This window comes from Polypterus senegalus, chromosome 9, assembly GCF_016835505.1.
Source record: "Polypterus senegalus isolate Bchr_013 chromosome 9, ASM1683550v1, whole genome shotgun sequence".
Taxonomy (NCBI): Eukaryota; Metazoa; Chordata; class Cladistia; order Polypteriformes; family Polypteridae; genus Polypterus; species Polypterus senegalus.
The window spans coordinates 168,513,749-168,537,968 of record NC_053162.1 but is presented as its reverse complement, the minus strand read 5'-3'; the positions used below and the strand labels follow the sequence as shown (position 1 = coordinate 168,537,968).

Genomic DNA, 24,220 nt, shown 5'->3' with positions numbered 1-24,220 from the left:
ATGACGCCTGAACACAGGGTACCCAACCCACATTATTGCAATCACTACCCCAAATTCTGCAGCAAGAAGAACTTTACTGAACACCGGAGATGTCTGATATCAAACCCGACCCACATGAGTCTCCACCCTATAGGGCATCATGCACCGCCAGACCCCCACCCCCACTTCCTAAATTCCACAGGAGGGGAATGATTACTGAATACAGGAGACCCCACCGTCATCTGTCCCCATCATGCAGCTGGACTCTGCCCCATCACATGTGTGGCCATGATGCAGGATTGCTAAATATGGAAATTGTGTTCTGCCATCTGACCCCATCCATATCAGTCCCCACCCCATCCCACAGTGGGTTTTAGTTTTTTACTACATGCCAAGGAAAAGTTAGGGGTTACAAAAAAGGCAGCAACATTGTGTTAATTTGCATAAGACTGGCACAGTGATGGGCAATACCCTTTTACTTAATAACTGCCAAGTATTGGTCATTTACACCCAGAAGGCACAGAGTTGGCACCTAACGACTGCCTCTCAGTTTGAAGTATGGCTGCCACAAGTTTGCAATCCAGCCAAGTTACAGTTTTGAAGACAAGGCACTAAAATCCCAAAGTGCCCTCCAACCCGCCCACCTCCTTGGGCACTGTCACAGAATGGTGCCATCAACTGGTCAGAATTTCCCAGAAGCCACTCACCTTCATCGTGGGTCTCCGATGAGTCGCTCAGCTCGGTGGGGATGTCTTCGTTGTCGTTGAAATCCAGTGATGGGGTGCTGACAGGAATGTTGTTGTCAATGATTTTTTCTTTCTCATTGATGATCAGGGGTGGAATGAGCACTCCATCGAGTTGGCACTCCCCATCCTCCTCGACTGGCACACCGTCAAACTGACCAGAGGAGAGAGTGGTATGAGATGAAATGGTGCTGAAATCTCAAGTGTGTGCTTTACATAAAGACGTCAGTCTCACTTAAGGCTGGGGGTTAGGAAGGAAGTAGGTGTGGCGCCCCCTGCTGACTGCTGCACCTGAGTCCTGAAGCTCACTCCTGCCCATCCATTTACTAAACCCACTTATCCAGAGCAGGGAAACTGGAGCCTATCTAAGAAAGCATGGGTGCATGGCAGTAATAATACCTGTACAGGGTGCCAGCCCATCGCAGGGTGAACACACACGCATGACACACACACACACACACACACTTTGGGGCCAATGGAGCATCACCAGTCCACCTAACCTGCACGCTTTTGGACTATGGTAGGAATCTGGAGTACCAGAAGGAAGCCAACATGGACAGGAGGAGAACAGGCCAATTCCAGATACTCCCCCGGTCTCCTTGATATGAGGCGCCACCCATATGAATGATCCTGTTTCCAATTAAATAGTTCTCAGCATGGCAGTACCAGAAAGCCCACCTTCATTTTTTTCCACCCTTAAAACTCAATCATTCAATCTTTACTTTACATAACGTAATTCAAAGACTTCACTTTCACAAGGCCTAAAGTATTCACTATGAAAGGTGCTTGATTAAGTGAATAATAAAGCAACTCCTCTACTTCTGCTGCTGCAAAAAAAATAACAATAAAAAAACACAGCCAATGGAAAATGAGTGCCAGCAAAAGTATGGACGGAGGTGGCACAGGAAAAATTACAAGTCAGAAAAGAGCTTCCACTTCATGAAAATGTCTGTAATTAAATAAGTGACTCAACAGAGGGGAAGCGCACCACTTACAGTACAACAAAGAACAGCAGGAATCAGCCTGCAATTGAGGAACTGGTTGGAATGAAAAGCAGCAGTTTCCATACCATTATAGAAAGTAATTAAGGAGAAATCACAGCATCTCCTGATGACAAGTCACGTCATTGATTTGCATGACTTAGACGTAGCACCGGCACACCAAACTATTATGTCCATATTCGTACAAAGTTTGCTCTGGCAGGATAAGCAACTCGTTCGGGGTCACAAGGCAACAGCTGGCTTGCCTTATAAGTGTGCAACAGTGTAACCACTAGGTGGTACTGCCTGCCATACTCATTGAAATCTATTGCTGTCCAAAAATTTTTATCAATTTAAAATGTAATAATAAAATAATAATAATTCATTTTAGTTATATAGCACCTTTCCAACACTCAAAGCACTTAACAGAAATTCAGAAAGAACAACAGGGCATATACAACATTAAATACAAATAACATCTGCGAAAAAAGATAAACACAGGATATACAAAGCATCAAAATAGACCAAGTGACAACAAAGCAGAATAAAATACAAAACACTAGAAGAAAATTCTGAACAAGCGTAGCATGAACCCCACCTACACATCTCCAGAGTACAGTTACTCTGGCTCCACAAAATAGCAAAGGGGTGAGGGCTCCTAAAGTGCCCACAAACCAGATCTCACTCAAGGCAAGACTGACCCAGGAAAATGGCCTGCTTATGGTCAAACTAGGCCTCAAACAGCCTTCAAGTTAAATCTCCTGATAAATGTCTCAACTGGGGTGGGGGACTGTGCACCTCCAACTGCTGCAGCTCCCACAAGGAATTCTTATAAAATTAAGATTTATTAACAAAAGTAAAAGATGGCAAAATGCAGAAAAAAGCAAAGGCAAACCAAAGTAACCACGTGCTGATGCACAAATCACAAGTCAAAATCCTTAAAAAAATATATATGAAAAAGCCTGTAAACACAAAACTGAGGGAAAACTCACTAAAACCCCAGCACATACACAATCCACTAGAGTAGTGACGGGTGATTTGTTCTTTTTTTTTTGAATCATTTGGACCGATTCATGACCATAAGTGATGTGACTGAGTGGAGCTCAACGGGGGTGATAAAGCCCACATGTGTCCTTCCTACAGGATATCGTCAGCGTCTTTCATTTCCACTTGTAGATGTTTCAAGCACATGCGTAAGATCCACCTGTATCGTAGTGGAAGGCTCCACCCCCTTCAGGAATATTGATGATTTCACATGGCGTGGCAAAACTCAGAGAAATACTCATAGCTTTTCTCAGCATGATGTTATTTATCCAGTAGATGGCAGCACAGTCCTGCCCCGTGAGTCATTCTGGCTTAACACTGTAAAGCGGACCATCACACAATCACCCCGAGTCTGACAGGTGCCAAATGCCACATGGGTCTGCAGGCTCTCGGACATTAACATAGAAGACCCTCTTTGGTAATTACTTTCCTCTTGAGAAAAACTAATCCGTTCAACCAATATGGAAAAATGAAGAGGTTCATCCCAATGACAACATATAATGAAAAAGAAAACTTTTAAAGTATGAAAGGCACTATATAATGACAGACATATATAAGGTACTTTTATCACTCCTATTATGTTTCTGTTTAAATAGCCATCTTAGGTGGGGTAGTGTGGGGTGGGAGAGTATTTTATTTTTTGTTATTATATAGCCCAAATATCAGTTATTATTGTTGGATTTCTTTTGCTGAATTCCTTTTCATTTAATTAATAAATATCAGATTACAAAAAAATGCTCCTAATGAGACCACTGATGGTGTCCTGTGATGGTGTCCTGTGGGAGCTCCTGGACAGTCTGGGGCGTCGGATGGACCCAAACATAACGTCCCACCCAGAGGTTTTCTACTGGATTGAGGTCAGGCCAGTGAGCGGGGAGGCCAGTCAATGGTGTCAACTCCTTCATCCTCCAGGGAATGTCTGCATATCTCGCCACATGAGGCCGGGCATTGTCGTGCACCAGGAGGAACCCATGACCCACTGCACCAGCACAGGGTATGACAATGGGTCCAAGTATTTCATCCCGATACCTAAAGGCAGTCAAGGTGATGTTGTCTAACCTGTAGAGGTCTGTGTGTCCCTCCACGGATATGCCTCTCCAGACCATCACTGATCCACCACCAAACCAGTCATGTTGAACGATGTTACAGGCAGCATAACGTTCTCCACGGTTTCTCCAGACCCTTTCACGTCTGTCACATGTGCTCAGGGTCAACCTGCTCTCATCTGTGAGAAGCACAGGGCGCCAGTGGTGGACCTGCCAATTCTGGTATTCTATGGCAAATGCCAATCGAGCCCCATGGAGCCGGGCACGCCAGTGTGTACAGGGCCCACTAGAGGACGTCGGGCCATCAGGCCACCCTCATGAAGTCTGTTTCTGATTTTTTGGTCAGAGACACTCACACCAGTGGCCTGCTTGAGGTCATTTTGTAGGCTCTGGCAGAGCTCATCCTATTCATCTTTGCCCAAAGGAGCAGATACCGGTCAGTCCTGCTGATGGGTTAAGGACCTTCTACAGCCCTGTCCAGCTCTCCTAAAGTAACCGCCTGTCTCTTGGAGTCTCCTCCATGCCCTTGAGACTGTGCTGGGAGACACAGAAAAACCTTCTACCAAAGGCACATATTGATCTGCCTACCATCCTGGAGAAGTTGGACTACCTGTTCAACCAACCTCTGTAAGGTCCAGGTATTGTCTCATGCTACCAGTAGTGACACTGACTGTAGCCAAATGGAAAATGAGTGAAAAAACAGATTGGGGGGGGGGGAATGTCAGTGGCCTCCACCTGTTAAACCATTCCTGTTTTGGGGGTCCTATCAATGTTGCCCCTCTAGTTAATTTCATTAACACCAAAGCAGCTGAAACTGATTAACAACCCCTTCTGCTACTTAACTGACCAGATCAATAGCCGAGAAGTTTAATTGACTTGATGCTATACTCTCATTAAAAAGGGTTTGTTCATTTTTTTGACCAGTATATACATATATATGTATGTATATAATGTACATATACTGTGTGCAGCTGTCTCTGTGTCCATCCAGTTGATAAATCTCTGTCATTCCAACAGATGGCGCATCACAAACATTTTTAAGTACTAAAATGCATTGTATTTATCATTCCAACAGATGGTGCCCCACAAACATTTTAAGTACTAAAATGCATTGCATTTGTCATTCCAACAGATGGTGCCCCACAAACATTTTTAGTACTAAAATGCATTGCATTTGTCATTCCAACAGATGGCGCATCACAAACATTTTTAAGTAATAAAATGCATTGCATTTGTCATTCCAACAGATAACGCATCACAAACATTTTTTAGCAATATAAAGCATTGCATTTGTCATTACAACAAATGGTGTACCACAAAAATTGACACCACTTTTACCAATCCCACACCAAATGGCACATAACAGAGACATACGCATTACATAATATATACACCGAGGTCTACATTGATTATTTACACTTCCTCCCATCTTAGACGGGTTCTCATATAAATGCGTGGTTACTGTAGTACATGATGAGTCATCAGTGATAGAGTTTTCGCACACTGATTTTGATACCATGTGAAGTCGTAACAATGATAAGTGATGCGAGCTGAGACTTGTGATTCAGGCTTCAAACATCTGGCAAAGACGCTGAGGACACCACACAGGACACGCATGACCTTAAGCTCTCCTGTTGAGCTCCCATGAAGCGCTTTGTTGGTTCTAGCAAATTGGTTCATATGATTCATGTGAAGGAGTGGTTCACAAAGAATGAGTTGCCCGCGAGTCGGCCTACACAGTCCCGGACAATGGTGTCCCAGTCTGATGCCCAGTTACTAGCACATGAAGATGGCAGTACCGAGAAAGGTGCCACATAAAAGACAGGCTGATCAAAACCTATGGTTTTCGGACTGAACCTTTAATATCATACCCACCTTAGCTGGGGTGAGGGGTGACCTCAAGTGAGCCCCCAAACCTGTCAGCAACTACGAGTACAACACAAAGTGCAGCTCACTGAGACAAAACTGGCACTATATGGAGGCATGTGACGCGAGTATGTTGAGAACTAGAGACCCCAAATACTCACAGAAGCGGGGGCTTCACTGCTGCCGGTGGACGCCAGCGTGCTGTTGGTGATGGACTTCTTAGGGAGCTGCGGGCTGACATCCGGCTTGACCTCAATGCTACTCTTGGAAGAGTTGTCGTTGACCTCGTTTTCTTCGGCAGGGATCTCCTCACAGTACCTGCACCAGCGAGAGGGACAGCATCTGTATGTCAAGGTTATCGGCTCCGAGGACAGCCCGAGTACGCGGGTGAAGATGGCAATGGCGATGGCTGAGGATGGGTGGGGAAAGGGGTATGGGAGGTGCGCTCCAGTGGATTCTTATCTTTATAAAATGCAACCGAGTGGAGCTCAGCTGATCCTGTTGGGAAACTGGACAACTAGATGACAAATTAGTGTAATGGCCCTACATAAAGATGTGATATGATGTATATATCTAGACAGTATGTGGGAATAAATATAATAAATATAGTGATGGAACGGTGCACATGGGCAGACATCCTGGCCAGGACGGAGTATGTTTCCTTATTTGGAAAAGAGGCCAGCCCAAGGATGCCACAAGAAACAGGGTGAAGACAGGCAGAAGATGCCAATGTGACAGTGGGCAAGCAGGCATCCCAACCAGGTTGGACTCAGGAACAATACCTGGCCAAGAGGACAGTATAATGGAAGAACATGGGGAGACAACCTGGCAGGACCACAAGCTCCCTCGACACAATAGGAAGCAGCCTCCCTATGGTGGTTGTACCTGTACAGATACCTGCAAGGCACACTGGATGTTGTAGTCATCAACAACAGCCATTGTGGGCTTCAGTGGGGGCTGCCAGGGGGTGCTACGGGGATTCCTAATCCCAGCTTTATGGGACATCCGCTTGACCTGGAAGTACTTCCATCGGGCTATGCCCTAGCGCTGATAGTACTCCTGTGCCAACTTTCATCCAGGTGAGCCACAGTCGGGTGGAAGTGGACAAAGCCGGCCTGGGAGGTGGACAGGAGGAGAAAAGAAACAAGACAGCTTGGAAAGATGTGTGTTTATTACACTTCTGGAACCTCTGTGGAAGGAAGCTGTAAAAAATAAAACATCTGTAATTTAGTGGGACATGTGTCTGGGGCTGGGCATTCTCTGGCACCCTCTAGTGGTCACTATCTGTACAATATACTGTATAGTGCTTTTCACATTTTTTTATTTGTCTATCTATTAATTATATAGCGCCTTTCACATCTATCTTTTATATAGTGCATTTCACATCTATCTATCTATCTATCTATTATATAGTGCCTTTCATATCTATCTATTATATTATGCCTTTCACATTTATCTATTATAGTGCATTTCACATCTATCTATCTATTATATAGTGCCTTTCATATCTATCTATCTATATATCTATCTATTGCCTTTTAAATCTATCTATCTATTATATAGTGCCTTTCATATCACATCAGGTTAATATGTGTAATAAAACAAAACTGAGTTTAACTGGGGTACAACTGAAAACTCACGGTGGGAAACTGGGCAACGAGGTGACAAAACAAACACAAGGAAAACTGGATGAGCCCAGCACAAGACGTTCTCTGCATAAGCCTGTGATTTAAAGTGCAGCATATATTTGTATCTCTCTGTTAACACTTTAGTTAATGAATCCTCTCGCTACGAAGTTTTGGTACCACGAAGCAAACTTCCGACAGCTGCTAAGTGCTAAGCTCGTGCGGCGTCTTCTCAGCAGATGACGCGCAATTCCCGCGTATTTAACGTCTGCGTGACGCACTGCGTCCTACGATTGCTACCCGCGTTGATATTCGTAATGTTCTCTCGGCAATATTTAGCTGAGTATAAAACATTTATTAGGATTAATTTCGACACTATTTTAAGTCTTTATTATTATTAATTTTTTATCTGCTTAATACGTCAGAATCACAAAAGGCATGTCGATCAAAACGAAGTTAAAGATCATTAAGCGCATTGCGGCTAAAGAAAACAAGTGCACTGCAGCATCATCTGTGGGGCTGGCACATTCAGCTAAATAAATGACAAACACCTTAAATCAATCGGACAAAGTTAAAAAGTCCGGAGAAAACTGCGCTCAAGTCACCGCATCGAAATGAATTCGCACACGCAATATCGTAATAAAATGAAAAAAGTCGCAACAGCCTATACCAAAGTCTCCAGCGATAATTCAAAGAAAAGCATTGCGTTTTGTCTAATCATTTGAAATCACAAGATATTGTAGAAATTATTGAAAACGTTGTTAGGTCTTGTGGTTTGTTTAAGAAAATGAAAGTCTGCGCTAGAATTCACGCCGTTAAATGATCGGGTGACGCTCTTCCAAGCGGCAATGGAATGTTTTGCAAAACGACTCAAAAGTCATCTATTCACGCACTTTTTAAATGAAAGAAAACAAAACTAACAATCAACACTAGATGCATTTTTTCAAAAGCTTAATGTTGGTTGTTTCATTCAGGATACATCTGAGTTTTTGTTCATTATATTGCACGTTATTATTTTCGTACACAGTTCAATTCTGTCCATTTTAATTTTAGGTTACCTCTGAAAACGAAATGCCTCCTAAAAAGAGTCTTCACTCTGAACGTATCTGTTTCGTTAAGCCATATATTACTGTATCTCTGGGACTTGCGGTCAGGGGCGGCAGGTGAAAATGAGTACACTGGTCTATTCTAATAACTTTGATAGTATTATTCCAATAACTTTGATAATTTTTATAGTCAAAATCGCTAAATTTGCTCATTTCCTTGTTAAAATACAGGACTGAAACGCAAGGCGCGGAAGCAACGAGCCTCCCCTCACCTCAGACTGCGTTATCCCGCACACACGGGCTTGATACAGGTGATTGGGGCGTGCCTGTTGCTGTCTCTCTGTATGTCGCCAATATAATGTTTATTAAACACGTTTATTAAACTCTCTGACTTTTCACAGTGTGGTTAATATCTTTAATGAATGGAGGTGACATATTTAGTCTTGCTGATCGGACATAAAAACGCAGTGAAAAGGCACGAGGTGAGTGAGGCAGACAGTACCGTGCCGTCCTGAAGGGGGCGTATGTGAGCCCAACAGGCGCTCATTGCAGTTGTTCTATGCAGAGACGCCAAGAAGTTAGCGACATCAGAAAGTCAAGTGCACTGCAGCGGTCCGTTTATTTATTTATTTTTTTTACTCTGACTGACTGCCAAAATGGAAGATTAAGATTTTTAAAAGTAAAGGAAAATAAGGAGGACTTTTACAAGAAAATGACGGAAAATTTCGTGGAGAAGGATAGGCGCATGGACTTAATTTACAAATAAAGGTAAGAAAAAAAAATCCAATATTTAAAAAATAAATTTTGACCTTAAAATATTCTTATGTTTTTCTTGTTATCCTTTTGTTGAACAGTTTTTCATTGATTAAAGCATCAGAATTAAAAGCTTTTTTAAACAACTAATTATTTCGGTTAAGGTCAAAATTGAAATCTGTTTTTTGTACACCACTCTGTAGTTTCATTTGTACTGAACGAGTATGAATTGTGGAATTGCAAACGTCAAATTTAGAACTCAGGGAGGGTGAAGAGCAAATGCGCTCCCTCTCACCAGCCAAATATGTACCTTACCTATGTGAGTGTAAAGAATGCTGGTTCAATGTGCAGCACGGTGCCAGTTGAACAGTGAATAAGCTGCTCTTTTAGGTTCATATATTTGTAAATTTGACTTTGATAGAGTCGGTGCCTCAAAAGCCATGAACCTCACCGCACGTCACTGCTGTATCTGTCCAGGAGTTTAAATCACCTGTAGCTCACAAAACCGCAAAACTATTGACCTGTAATTTGGTACACATTTGCTACATGACGTCTGCTATACGCTTTTGGGGTGATGATTGACCTCTAAGGTTATTCTTCTTTTTATTTTATTTTATTGTAGAATCAACTCTCGGCAGCGGTCAGCAGGGCAGCTTTGTGGCACATGCCTATGGGCGTCATTCTCATCCCTACTACCTTCACCGTCACTTCCCCTACCTCCTCATACCTTAAATCATTCTTGAGGCAGATTGAAGACTTAAGTGCCAGCTTAAGTGAACAAGTAAAGAAAATGTACTAAGTAATTGCAACACAAACACTAACTTAATCAGTTTTAACTTGGAAAGACGCCGACGAAAGAAGAGAAGCAGCGGGCCACTGGGGTGGAGAAAAGAAGATCTGCTCAGGAAGCAGCAAGTGCATCAACGTCTGAGTAAATGAATGGTAAATATACAGAGAAAGAGGAGGAAGACTAGGAATGATCAAGTCAAGGGTCTTCACGGCACGTTATCATTATAGCAGTGTGCCGTTATATACTGGTGTATATATATATATATATATATATATATATATATATATATATATATATATATATATATATATATAGTGGTGTGAAAAACTATTTGCCCCCTTCCTGATTTCTTATTCTTTTGCATGTTTCTCACACAAAATGTTTCTTATCATCAAACACATTTAACCATTAGTCAAATATAACACAAGTAAACACAAAATGCAGTTTTTAAATGATGCTTTTTATTATTTAGGGAGAAAAAAAATCTAAACCTACATGGCCCTGTGTGAAAAAGTAATTGCCCCTTGTTAAAAACTAACCTAACTGTGGTGTATCACACCTGAGTTCAATTTCGTAGCCACCCCAGGCCTGATTACTGCCACACTTGTTTCAATCAAGAAATCCCTTAAATAGGAGCTGCCTGACACAGAGAAGTAGACCAAAAGCACCTCAAAAGCTAGACATCATGCCAAGATCCAAAGAAATTCAGGAACAAATGAGAACAGAAGTAATTGAGATCTATCAGTCTGGTAAAGGTTATAAAGCCATTTCTAAGCTTTGGGACTCCAGCGAACCACAGTGAGAGCCATTATCCACAAATGGCAGAAACATGGAACAGTGGTGAACCTTCCCAGGAGTGGCCGGCCGACCAAAATTACCCCAAGAGCACAGAGACGACTCATCTGAGAGGTCACAAAAGACCCCAGGACAACGTCTAAAGAACTGCAGGCCTCACTTGCCTCAATTAAGGTTGGTGTTCACGACTCCACCATAAGAAAGAGACTGGGCAAAAAATCCATGGCATGGCAGATTTCCAAGACGCAAACCACTGTTAAGTAAAAAGAACATTAGGGCTCGTCTCAATTTTGCTAAGAAACATCTTAATGATTGCCAAGACTTTTGGGAAAATACCTCGTGGACTGATGAGACAAAAGTTGAACTTTTTGGAAGGCAAATGTCCCGTACATCTGGCGTAAAAGGAACACAGCATTTCAGAAAAAGAACATCATACCAACAGTAAAATATGGTGGTGGTAGTGTGATGGTCTGGGGTTGTTTTGCTGCTTCAGGACCTGGAAGGCTTGCTGTGATAGATGGAACCATGAATTCTACTGTCTACCAAAAATCCTGAAAGAGAATGTCCGGCCATCTGTTCGTCAACTCAAGCTGAAGCGATCTTGGGTGCTGCAACAGGACAATGACCCAAAACACACCAGCAAATCCACCTCTGAATGGCTGAAGAAAAACAAAATGAAGACTTTGGAGTGGCCTAGTCAAAGTCCTGACCTGAATCCAATTGAGATGCTATGGCATGACCTTAAAAAGGCGGTTCATGCTAGAAAACCCTCAAATAAAGCTGAATTACAACAATTCTGCAAAGATGAGTGGGCCAAAATTCCTCCAGAGCTGTAAAAGACTCATTGCAAGTTATCACAAACGCTTGATTGCAGTTATTGCTGCTAAGGGTGGCCCAACCAGTTATTAGGTTCAGGGGCAATTACTTTTCACACAGGGCCATGTAGGTTTGGATTTTTTTCTCCCTAAATAATAAAACCATCATTTAAAAACTGCATTTTATGTTTACTTGTGTTATATTTGACTAATGGTTAAATGTGTTTGATGATCAGAAACATTTTGTGTGACAAACATGCAAAAGAATAAGAAATCAGGAAGGGGGCAAATAGTTTTTCTCATCACTTTATACATAAATATATATATATACATAAATATATATATATATATATATATATATATATATATATATATATATATATATGTATGTGTGTGTGTGTGCAAGCATGGTGAGTCTCTTATAGCGACCATTTCAAGGGTACGCCAGGGTAATGCTTGGGCAGTTTAAAGTTTATTCACTCACTTTCAGTTGCCTTCCACTGAATGACGGATCACAGTGAAGAAGAAGCCCGCTGTCACTCCCAGCCCCCCAACCCACGTGACACAGACCGAGCAGATTCATTTTCTGTTGAGAAGCCTCAGCTCCTGCAGTGCTATTCTCAGATTTGGACCATAGAGGGCGCCAAATCAACAACACTTGACAGTTTCACCATTTTCGCCCAGCTAGTTGGACAGGTATTTCTGGCTGGAGCCTCAACACTTTCTGTTGTATGTTCGATCCTTTTACTATATATGGGGCTGAAGAACACCACCATGCCCCTCATCTTTAGATTTTTTTAGGGGTCATAAAGCATCCCCTTTTGAGTTTCTTGCCCCTGAAAATCTCCAGATGTTCCTTCTGACAATTTCTTCTGAAATGTTAAGTGCTTCCACAGTAAGTGAATTAAACAATCTCCTCAGGTGTTCTGCAATCTTCAGCCTGAATCCAACCCGTCTATCCATTTTCTTCCAGGGTCACGGAGAGCTGACCATCTACCTTGGCAGAGTTGGGTGCAAGGCAGGAAGCCACCATGGAGGACACGACTGACCACTGCAGGCCCCGATTATGTCTTTAAGATGTAAGTCGAAAGCCAGAGAACCTGAACAACACCCTAATGAAAAACTGGGAGAACACGCAAACTCCACACAGAGAGTAACCGGGGAGCTTTTCTACACATTAGTGAGCCCTAAATCCCAGTTTCGTTTCTTTTCAAAGTCTTTTTTTTATTTTTTGAACTGGTCCCTCAATGACCAAGTCTGGCTGGGCAGCAATCGAAAGTCTTGTGCTGATCGGCTGGGATATGGCAATGAGAGGATCGGCAGAGTGAAAGTCTGACTGACACTCACCCCATGGTGTTAAAGTCGTCGTCGGGGGGCACGTAGTCTTCGTCGTCGCTGGTGAGGCCCAGTTCGTTCCCGTAACATTGGTGCACAAAGTGCCACAGTTCTTTGGGGCAAAGGGGCTGCAGGAAAAAGAGGGTCAATTCAGACTCAAATTCTACAAAACAGAAACTCTGTTCTCGTTGAGGATTCCCTTACTGGGGGGGACACCAACCTGAACAAAGACCACTCAGTCAGCTTCAACAGCCAAGTGAGTGTCCAAGTGCACAAGCTAATGGCTTTAATGGCCGATTGTTATCCCCCCTAATGCTCCCTGACCCCCTCGACTCCCACCATCGGACATACTCTACCTTTTCTAGTAGTGCATTCTGCCAGAGTCTGAACATCATCATGTACGTCCTGTCCCGGGCTCCAAAAGAGGTAAAAAAGTGCTGTGGATAAAAGAGAGGAAAGAAAAAGGAAAATGCTGCCTTTATATATAGTAACCGCAAGAGGGCGCCAGTGAACCCCAAACCACAGACGCAGCAATGCAGCCCACAATATATGAATAAGCTAAAGGGATTTACTCCACGAGGCACTTTTAAACACAGTCCTCTCTCCAGTCGTAAGCCACCAAATCTCAATACAATAAACCACCAGTTCTTCCCCCTTTCTCTCCTCCGCCGAGCGTTGCCCGCTGCCTCCCACCTCTGACTCAGTTCAAGTGAGGCAGTGGGCTTCCTTTTAAACCCAACCCAGGTACTCCTTCCAGTCTCCCATCCAGGTTGTCCAGAGCATTTCTAGGTTTTGTGGAAGCCAGGTCGGTCCTTCCCCCTGCAGCTCCCTCTGGTGGTCCCCAAAGACCCCAAGAGGGCTGCATTTCTGGACTCCAAGTCCCATGCCACCCTGGCGGGTGTCCTGATGGGGTTTTGCTCTTGGGACACTGCCACCTGTCATGTGGGGGAATGAACTGCTCCTGCTGAGCCCGTTCACCCGGTCCTTCCATTATGGCCCCCTGGCCAGGCATGAATCCTTCCTTTATCCCGGGCAGAATGCCAGTCCATCCTCTATGGCACTTACACTATACATATACTGTATACTATGTGGACACCCAGCCTCACCTGTTATAAACAGCTCAAGGACTTAGCCAAGCAATCTCCATTGGCAGTCATCCTGAAGAGCTCAGTGACTTTCAATGTGGCTCTGTCACAGGATGCCACCTTTGCCACAAGTCAGCAGCTGAAAGACCTGCCTTGCTAGGTCATCCCCTTTGGAATGAATGCCATTATTCTGAGGTGGATGTATCAAGAAGCAATGACAGCTCACGTAAATTCACAAGTGTGTTGAAATGGCCTCTGGTCTGTGCCACCTCTCACAACAGAGTTCCGACCTGCCACCAGGAGGCAACATTGGCACAAGAGCTGGGAATACAAGAAATGGGATTCTATGGTGGAGTGGCTGCACACCATCACTGACTAAAATACACCAGCCTTGGACTTGGGAGAAGAAGAAATGTGCTCACTGGCAGTCTGAGGGACCCATCTGGGTATGGTGGGCACCAAGAGAATATGACCTTCTGGACTACATGGTGCCTACTGCAGAGTTTGATGGAGGGGGGGATAATGGCAGGGTTAGGGTGAGATATTTGTTCCAGTAAACCTTGCATCTGTACCTGGGACTTGTGTCTGGGGTTTGGGGTGCAACACAACTCCCCCTACTGGTCACAACCCACTGAGTGCTACAGCAGACATTTTTGAGTGGTCCTGAAGGGCCGCAGTGGCTGCAGGTTTTCATTCTCACCCTGTTGATCAAAGACTTGGGGGATGAGGGGCAGTGGGGGGATTGAAAGCTAGCAATGCAGGCCCAGAAAACTCAAAACTTGGGGACCGTCCCAATTTCAGTACAAAATATAAAAGGCAAGAATGAGGGACACCACAAACACCCTAACACTACGTATGTTTCTCAAGCCCACTTAATTTAAATGAGTAGTGGGCAACAAAGAGGGCACCAGTTCACCACAGAATATTTGATAAACATTTGGTTTTAAATAGCGCCTTTCATAAACAGTGCTCTCCTTTAAGGTGTGTGTCACAGACGGACGAGGACAAAGAGAGGACAGTGTGACAGCCCCCCTGCCACCCCCAGTGTGATACAGTGTCTTCCGACGTGGTACCACTTACCTTTTCAGTGTCAGTGCAAACTTGGATGGCGTTGGGGATGAGCCGTGCAGTTTTCTCCTTCGTCATCGAGCAGATGTCTTTCAGCCGGACAGTCAGCTGCATCCAACAATGTGAATGGCAGAGAGAGAGAGAGACAGTGGCATCAGACCCTGAGTGGACACCCTGGCACACACAGCAGCTCATGGCAGACACTAAGTGACATGATCCCGTCCCAAACTTGCACCCACCAGGTGAGACCGGGAAATGACGAGAATTGACTGGCTGTCCTCCACAAGACAGGTGGGTCTGTCACCGAAATCGCATGCTCTGCTCAGCTGACCAATAGATGTGACCTGGAGGGGTCACACGTTTAACAGCGGACACTACATCCTGTGCCTGAGCGTCGAGGTCTCAGATGATTCTGCACATATGGGGGTGTATTGATAAGGGGGATGAGACAGGGAAGAGGAGTTGGGTGGGGGGACATTGAGAATTGTCTGCAACTTAACATCAGGAAAAGCATGGAACTGGTGAGTGACTTCCACCACATCAAAGAGTTCCTATGTCTAGTCACTATTCAAGGAGTGGACATGGTCCACTGCTACAAATACTTGGGGGTCCACATTAATGACAGGCTGGACTGGTCTCGGAACATGTAAGAAATAAAGGAGAAAGGAGAGAGCAGACTGTTCTTCCCTAGGAGACTGTGCTCCTTTAATGTGGGAAGTGACATCCTTCACATCTTCTACAACTCTGTGATGGGCAGTCTGGTGTGTGCTGGGCTGGTGACATCACTTCAAGAAAGGACCACCGAATCAAAAAGTTAATTAAACGGCAAGATCAGTCATGGGGCAACATTCTGGACCCCTGGTGGTCGTAGAGGAGGAGAGAATGAAAACAAAACTGAGTGCCATTAAGAACAATGCTGCACATCCACTCAATCTTATGCCCAGAGGGGACTGGGCGGTCTCATGGTCTGGAATCCCTACAGATTTTATTTTTTTTTTTTCTCCAGCCGTCTGGAGTTTTGTTTTTTTTGTTTTTTCTGTCCACCCTGGCCATTGGACCTTACTCTTATTCTATGTTAATTAATGTTGACTTATTTTATTTTCTTACTGTGTCTTTTATTCTTCTATTCTAATTATGTAAAGCACTTTGAGCAACAATTTTTTGTATGAAAATGTGCTATATAAATAAATGTTGTTGTTGTTTCTATCTATCTTATATAGTGACTCTTATATCTATCTATCTATCATATAGTGTCTTTCACATCTATCTATCATATAGTGCCTTTCATATCTATCTATCATATAGTGTCTTTCACATCTATCTATCATATAGTGCCTTTCATATCTATCTATCAAATAGTGCCTTTCATTTCTATTATATAGTGCCTTTAACATCTATCTATCTATCTATCTATCTATCATATAGTGCCTTTCATATCTATCTATCATATAGTGCCTTTCATATCTATCTATTATATAGTGCCTTTAACATCTATCTATCTACTTGTGACTTGGATGAAGATTTCCCTTAAGAGTCCCTGCCAATGTACACTGCAGTATTGTCTGAATATTGAGGGTCCCCACTAAGGGCACATTCCGGACCCACCCATCTTGTGCTCCTAACTGTCTATTTTCAGAGTTTCCAGACTTGACACCAAGGGCAGTGGTGGGTAAATGAAGAGAGAAACCAGAAAGACAATGCAGAGAAGAGTGATTTGAAAGCAGAGCAGCCCCTACCAGCGTTTCCCATCTGAAGATGTTGCTATAGAAACAAATCCAGTTTTCCGAGAGGTAGAGTCGTCCCTGAAGCAGGATGTCTCTTTGCAGGGCACAGGAATAATCTGCCAGTGAGAAAAATGGAAGGTTAGTGGTGCCACCCAAATCAATTCAAAGCAACTCAAACCCCACCAGCCCAGACTATAGGCGGCTGGCCCAGGCGCACAATCCAAATCCTGCATGGACGTTGGCACAATAGTGACACACGGGTGCTAAATCGGCACACCACATGGCAGGACCAACGCTACCAGGACACCTGCTGTTGTCAGGTTTTGTTTTTTTTAAGCGCTTTAGGACAACTTAACACACACATACATGCAGTCACACACCCCGACGTGAAAACCCCCCCGCAGGCCTTGGTGATCACCCTGATAACCTAAGAAGTGAATCAGCGCCCACACATACAATTTCAAACTTAAACCGGCTCAGAAATACACAGGAACACCCAAAGCTAGAGAGTCCTTAAAAGTCTTCCCCCATCCCCTTTAGAGGTTTTCACAATTTCTTTGATCAGCAGAAAAAAAACATTTAATGTCAAAGTGACAAAAGATCAAAGCAAAGTCATCTAAATGAATGACAAACATAAAACACCAAATAACTGATCTCATAAGTATTCACCCCCTTTAATAAGACCCTCTAAATCATCACTGGAACGGCCCATCAGCTTTAGAAGTCCCAGAATTAGTTCAGTGGAGGGAGGTCACCTGTCTGGGGTTTCACGTCATTGACATTCAATACTCCTGGATGTGGAAGGACCAGCCTGTGGTGAGTCTGTGTCAGTGTGGTGGGCTAACTGGCGCAAGAACATGGCAGGTGACTCCATGACAAGCACAAGTCAGGAGATGGAGACCAAAAAAAAAAACCCATCCAGTTTGAGCGATAAAAAAGACATAGAGAGTGTATGGCAAAGTCGGAAAGATGCCCACTAAAAGTGAGAGATCAGGCAAGAAGAGGAGTAAGGGAGAGCATCAGGGGACCTCTGAAGGAGTGACAAGTTACATCGAGTAAATTTAGAGAGACACAGCTTTAATGAGGGAGGGGGAGGGCAAAGGAGAAAGAAACACATGGGACCCACACACACACACACACACACACACACACACAAGGCTCCGCAGTCAGCTGAGACCCAATTCTGTGGTGTGAGGAGAGCAGAACGGAGCTCTGTGGCCATCGGCCTAAACGGACCACTCAGGCTCTACGCCTCACTAAAGTGTCACTTCACACCAACTCTGAGGGTGGTCTGTGTGATCCATCACACTGCGCATTAACAATGTTTTATTATTTTCATTTATAACATGGTCAAGTCCCATCCAATCGTGACGCACGCTAATGCAGGTGTAAGCAGGGCCATCGCTGCCATTACGACAAATTTAGGACATTCACCTAAATACCCAACCACACCAGGAAGAAGCATGGCAGTGGCATCAGGCTGTGGAGGTGCCTCCCTGCAGCAGGTATTACAAGGCATTAGAGGGTATAATGAATGCAGCAAATATACGGGGGCAATCGGTGAAGAAAATCAGATGGAGTCTCCGTGAAGAAGATCCCCAGGAATAGGGAATATCTTCAAAAAAAGAACATGGCAAGGGTCGTAAAGTGTCAGAGTCAGAGTCCAGATCTTCATCCATCCTTCTGAGAATCTGAGACTGGACTTGACAAAGGCTGATGACCAACGACCAACATGCAAGTGACAAGGCGTCAGCGGCTTTACAGAGAGGAGGAAGAGGAAGTGGAAGAAGAAGAAAAAGAAGGGGGAATGGCCGTGGGCAGTAGTGATGGAAAAGAGAGACTTGAGGCTGGCATGGCTGGCATCTATGAAAATACTCACCTGAGGGGGTCACACTTATGAGATTAATTATTGTGGGGTCTAAACATAAATATACACTTGCATGGGTACACACACACACTCTCCGACAAACATTTGCATCAAGACACACACACTGTGACATATGAATAAGCAGAACACACACACAGACTGACACACTCCTAACAGGATCTTGGTGTCCTTTACCTGGTGTCCTCACAAACACACACACACACACACACACACACACACATACACAGGCTCCTCATCCAAACTCCTGATGGTATCCTGGAGGTGCACCTCACCAACAATGAGACGCTCCGTGTCCGGAAGTTGCTTGAAGAGCTTCCTGAAGTCTTCATTTCGCTGCTTGTAGGTGGGACTCAGAACCTGTCAAAGGAGACCACCAGACATCATCAAGCCTTTAGATGACCGCCCTTGTCTATCATTGTAGGCTGCCATAAGGGACCACTACTGGCACACGACACGGGTCAGGCTCTGCCCACGCCTATCTTTAAGACTGCAGAGCATCACCGGGGTGACAATCAGCAGCTAGCAAACTGAAAGACAAGGGGACAATGGAGCCAAAGCAAAGCAAAGTAAAGTAAAGCTGCCCCCTGTGTCACCCTGTGTTGCCCTTATGATCCTGACGGGTATGCAGTGTGACCCAGAGGGTAAACCGCAGGACTGAAAGTCTCGAGCTGTGGCGGAGGATCACGGCCCAGCGTCTGCTGAGGAAACAACAAGCAGGGAGAGGGTATTCCTCTGTAGGCCTCTAATATGAACAGGACCCTACTCCGGTCATGCGGGGGCAGAGGATGTAGGGGGCTCAAGGGTCTACAGACGTGCACACAGGGTCTGCCATGCCGAGGCCTGCCATGAGCTCAGAACTCACAGGACGGACAGTTGAAATCATCTGGATGTCATCGCCATGGAAGCTCATCATCGCTCGGTGGGAAAAGACCCCGCGGGCAAACAAATCCTGTTCTGCCCCTATGGAGGGCAAACTCATTCCAAAAAGCAAGCAGTCCAAGTGTGTGTGTGTGTGTAATGGAGTGTCCAAGTGTGTGTACTGAGCTAGTAGGCATTTGCATGTTGTCACCCACGTGTGTACAGGGGGATCCTTCAAGGCTCTGCTGCCACTCCAGGGGACGAGTGGAGGTGATGTCACTCCCAATCTCATCTTTCCTTCTACAACTCCAAAGGACAAGACAAAGTGAAAACATGATGGGTGACCCACCACATTGCTTTTGTCAGACCCCAAAGATGTGACAGGGTTGTGGAGGAGATGCACACCTCAGAGTGCAGCACAACTGTCATGGCGCACCACGCTGCCCACACCATTCACTGGACTTGATTTCTGTGTGAGGATAGAAAACGCATTTGCATTTCCAAAGGTGTGGAATCTGCCGTTCGCTTGACACCAAATCTGAAAGTGGTCTGCGTGACCCTTCACACTGTGCAGTTACTATTTTTTATTATTATTTTTTTAACGTGGGTCAACTTCTATCCAGTTGTGACACACGCTAATGCAGGGGTAAGCAGGGCCTGTGCCACCATTAAGGAGAATTAGGGCATTTACCTGGGCGCCAGTCACAGGGTGGGGGGGAGCCCAGGTGCACATGTTAGCTACCGAACAGTTGCTTGGTGCACTAACAAGCCTGGCACAACAGAAGAGCACCGGGCACTGAGTGTAAGGGGAGGTCCTTTGCTTCGGCCACAAATTCTTGCTCGGACCACCCACTCTCACTCCACTTTATGACATTTTTTTCCCTTTCTATGCACTGGTGGACATTCCTGGGTGGCTCGGCTCCTCCACTACACATCTAATGCAGTCCGGAGTTGGATCTGCCCCCGTAACTGTGAAATGGATTACATGGGCATGGGCCTTCCACATCTATCTATCTATCTATCTATCTATCTAATAGTTCCTTTCACATCTATCTATCTATCTATCTATCTATCTATGGAGTTTGACGTTAATTAAGTGAGCCCCTCCTCATGTTCTGCATTTGACTGGCGTCCAGTCCATGGCTGAATCGGGTTACAGTGTGTGTGTGTGCGCACTCTGGATGATGGAGGCCGCTTCGTTTAATGGGTCGCTTCGACTTCACTTTCTGCTGGTCAGGACCACATGGCCTGAAATATGCGTCCCTGGGTGCCATTACTTTAGTGACACTTAAAGACTCCCACTGCACCCACCACACGCCCGAGCAGCTTGAGGACCAGCAGAATCCACCGGGAAACATCCAGTATAGGGGAATCACGGGACAGAGCCAATGTGCAGCACCTAAGACTGGAACCTAACGCTGTGAGAAGATCTAGCAGGGACATTCGTACGGGGGGATAGAGCAGAAGGGAGCACAGCATGCTTACTCTGAGGAGATGCTGTCTTTCATGCTGAGAAGAAAACAAAAAAAGAGCATAAGAGAATGGGACATACAGTACAAAGAAAGAGGAGCCGTCCGGGTCTGCAAGGCCTGCTGGGTGGTCACCTTATCTCGTCCATCCTTTATCAAGCCCACCTGGACTGGCTGGCTGAGAATGTAAAGTCGGAAACCAACACCTGGATAAACCTCCAAGTCCTTCACTCTTGCACACACCAACTACTATCCTTCAATGCCAATTTACAATCACCAGTTAACCCAACAACAATGTGGTAGGGGGCACAAAATCCAGGGAAAAACCCCATGCTGAGATGGCAAGAGAAACAGGCGGGGGTTCAAACTTAGCATGCCAGACTTGTTAGACAGCACGACCGCACAGAGAAATTAACAGAAAAAAAAATGGGTTGACTGAAAACTCCAAAATGGGTGAAGGCGGCAGCTTAAATGTGCCCAGCTCTGCACCCCTTTCACAGTTGGCTCCTTTTTGCTCTTCCTTATCCTCCCATACTGCATTCCAAATCCCCGCAACCCTGAAGGTTCATCCTGTGTAACACGGGTAACAGTCAGCTGAACAGACATGTCCCCTTCTCCTCCTGTATGCCCTCTGCACCTGTGGCATTCCCTGTCAGGGTGCCAACCTAACTGGATGCCACAGTGGCACTTCCTCATCATTTTAAAAGTCCTACAATAAAAACACTGAAGCCATCAGTACATCTGGCACACCTTTACTTTCTAGTGCCATTCACAGTCTGCCCTTTGAGGCTCGGCTAGGCCTGTCTTTACTCACCTGTCTATGCTGCCCTGACTACACTAAAACCACCCAAACAGCATCGATGCCAACTCACTGCCCCCATTACAGATATCCATAACATGCCTAAGGGCAGCCCTCACTCCCACTGCTCACTAGATGGCCCCATAAGAAGACAAAAAACTACACAGGGAATTAACATCAACCTCTCCTGCAACCCAAAAGGTGCCACACCAGTCAGGGCTTGCAGCTCACGCTCCTGACTAGGAAAGAGACCATGCCAACCCAGAAGGCGACAGAGATACTTACGTTGTACCAGCTCTGACTTTTCTGTAAGGAAACAGAAAAAAAAGAGAAAGAGATCAGTCAGATGGTCATAGTCAAGGTGGCATCAGTATGAGTGGGCAGGAGTGCCCATATCCATATTAGGCTGGCATCAAAGGCTAACTAATATGAAACCACCTCCCTCTCCAGAAAATATGACATACACATTATATGAGTATATATTCATACACACACATATACATATACTGTATATAATGTATGTATATACATATATATACACATATATATATATATATATACATATATATATATATATATACATATATATATATATATATATATATATATATATATATATATATATATATATATATATATATATATATATATATATATATATATATATATATATATATATATATATATATACACATACACTATATGCACGCACACACACATATATACTGTATATAATGTATATAACATATATATATATATATATATTGTGATATTTGGCCGGCTTATCATCCTGGCCAATACCCCCAGGCCGCCAGATGGAGCCCTCCCTGCAGTATGGAGGTGCCCCAAAGACCAGCAGGGAATCATGGACGCTGTAGTTTTTATCCTCAGCCCTGCTGGATACCTCAGGGGCCGCAAGAGGGTGCTGCAGGGAGGACCGAGGACTCATTTGTGCCCTATGACCCGGAAGTTTGTCATAGGAAAAGCGACGGGCTTCCGGGTTGAAGAAAAGAACTTTTACCTGACCCGGAAGTGATTGAGAATGACATGGACTGGGGATTAGGAACACTTCCGGGTCAGGAGATATAAAAGGACAGTGGGAGCTCCCAGATGGCGAGCTGAGCTGGGTGGAAGGGTGGCAACACGTCTGGGAGCTGGAGGATTGGTTTATTGTATTATTGTGATTAGTTATTGTTATTATATGAGTATAGTGGAGGAGAGTGTGCTTTGTGCACGGTGGCATTTAAATAAAGTCAACTTGAGGACTTTTACCTGGTATCTGGAGTCGTGGACAGGGGTTCAAGGGAGTGGGAGTGCCCCCTATCTACCACTATATATATATATATATACACACACATACACTATACACACACACATATATATACAGTATATATATATATATATATATATATATATATATATACACAAAGACATACACATACATATACTGTATATAATGTATATATCCTATATATACTGCTCAAAAGAATTAAAGGACCACTTTTTAATCAGAGTATAGCATAAAGTCAATGAAACTTATGGAATATTAATCTGGTCAGTTAAGTAGCAGAGGGGGTTGTTAATCAGTTTCAGCTGCTGTGGTGTTAATGAAATTAACAACAGATGCACTAGAGGGGCAACAATGAGATGACCCCAAAACAGGAATGGTTTAACAGGTGGAGGCCACTGACATTTTTCCCTCCTCATCTTTTCTGACTGTTTCTTCACTAGTTTTGCATTTGGCTACAGTCAGTGTCACTACTGGTAGCATGAGGCGATACCTGGACCCTACAGAGGTTGCACAGGTAGTCCAACTTCTCCAGGATGGCACATCAATACGTGTCATTGCCAGAAGGTTTGCTGTGTCTCCCTGCACAGTCTCAAGGGCATAGAGGAGATTCTAGGAGAGCTGGAGAGGGCCATAGAAGGTCCATAACCCATCGGCAGGACCAGTATCTGCTCCTTTGGCCAAGGAGGAACAGGATGAGCACTGCCAGAGCCCTACAAAATGACCTCCAGCAGGCCACTGTTGTGAATGTCTCTGACCAAACAACCAGAAAGACTTCATGAGGGTGACCCAAGGGCCCCATGTCCTCTAATGGGCTCTGAGCTCACTGCCCAGCAGCATGCAGCTCGGTTGGCATTCGCCATAGAATACCAGAATTGGCAGATGCACCACTGGTGCCCTGTGCTTTTTACAGATGAGAGCAGGTTCACCCTGAGCACGTGACAGAAGTGAAAGGGTCTGGAGAAGCCATGGAGAACATTATGCTGCCTGTAACATCATTCAGCATGAGCAGTTTGGTGGTGGGTTAATGATTGTCTGGGGAGGCATATCCATGGAGGGTCACACAGACCGCTACAGGCTTGACAAAGGCACCTTGGCTGCCATTAGGTATCAGGATGAAATCCTTGGACCCATTGTCAGACCCTATGCTGGTACAGTGGCTCCTGGCCTCATGTGGTGAGAGTATGCAGGCAGTTCCTGGAGGATGAAGGAATTGATACCATT

General features: G+C 44.6%; 1 protein-coding gene across 10 annotated transcripts in view; it reads right to left on the bottom strand.

Moving 5' to 3' along the window:
* Positions 1 to 24,220, bottom strand: part of gramd1ba (GRAM domain containing 1Ba) — a 325,749-nt gene that overhangs the window by 25,775 nt on the left and 275,754 nt on the right. For 8 of the 10 annotated variants that reach the window (XM_039764176.1, XM_039764172.1, XM_039764180.1 and 5 more), the window contains 8 exons: positions 21,994 to 22,014; positions 18,855 to 18,939; positions 16,707 to 16,810; positions 14,983 to 15,078; positions 13,174 to 13,254; positions 12,830 to 12,945; positions 5,820 to 6,000; positions 687 to 876 (listed from right to left, as the gene is read on the bottom strand). In XM_039764176.1, the coding sequence (XP_039620110.1) occupies positions 687 to 876; positions 5,820 to 6,000; positions 12,830 to 12,945; positions 13,174 to 13,254; positions 14,983 to 15,078; positions 16,707 to 16,810; positions 18,855 to 18,939; positions 21,994 to 22,014 (874 nt within the window). The remainder of the gene's footprint in view (positions 1 to 686; positions 877 to 5,819; positions 6,001 to 12,829; positions 12,946 to 13,173; positions 13,255 to 14,982; positions 15,079 to 16,706; positions 16,811 to 18,854; positions 18,940 to 21,993; positions 22,015 to 24,220) is intronic. The other 2 variants (XM_039764174.1, XM_039764175.1) reach the window with 1 other exon arrangement.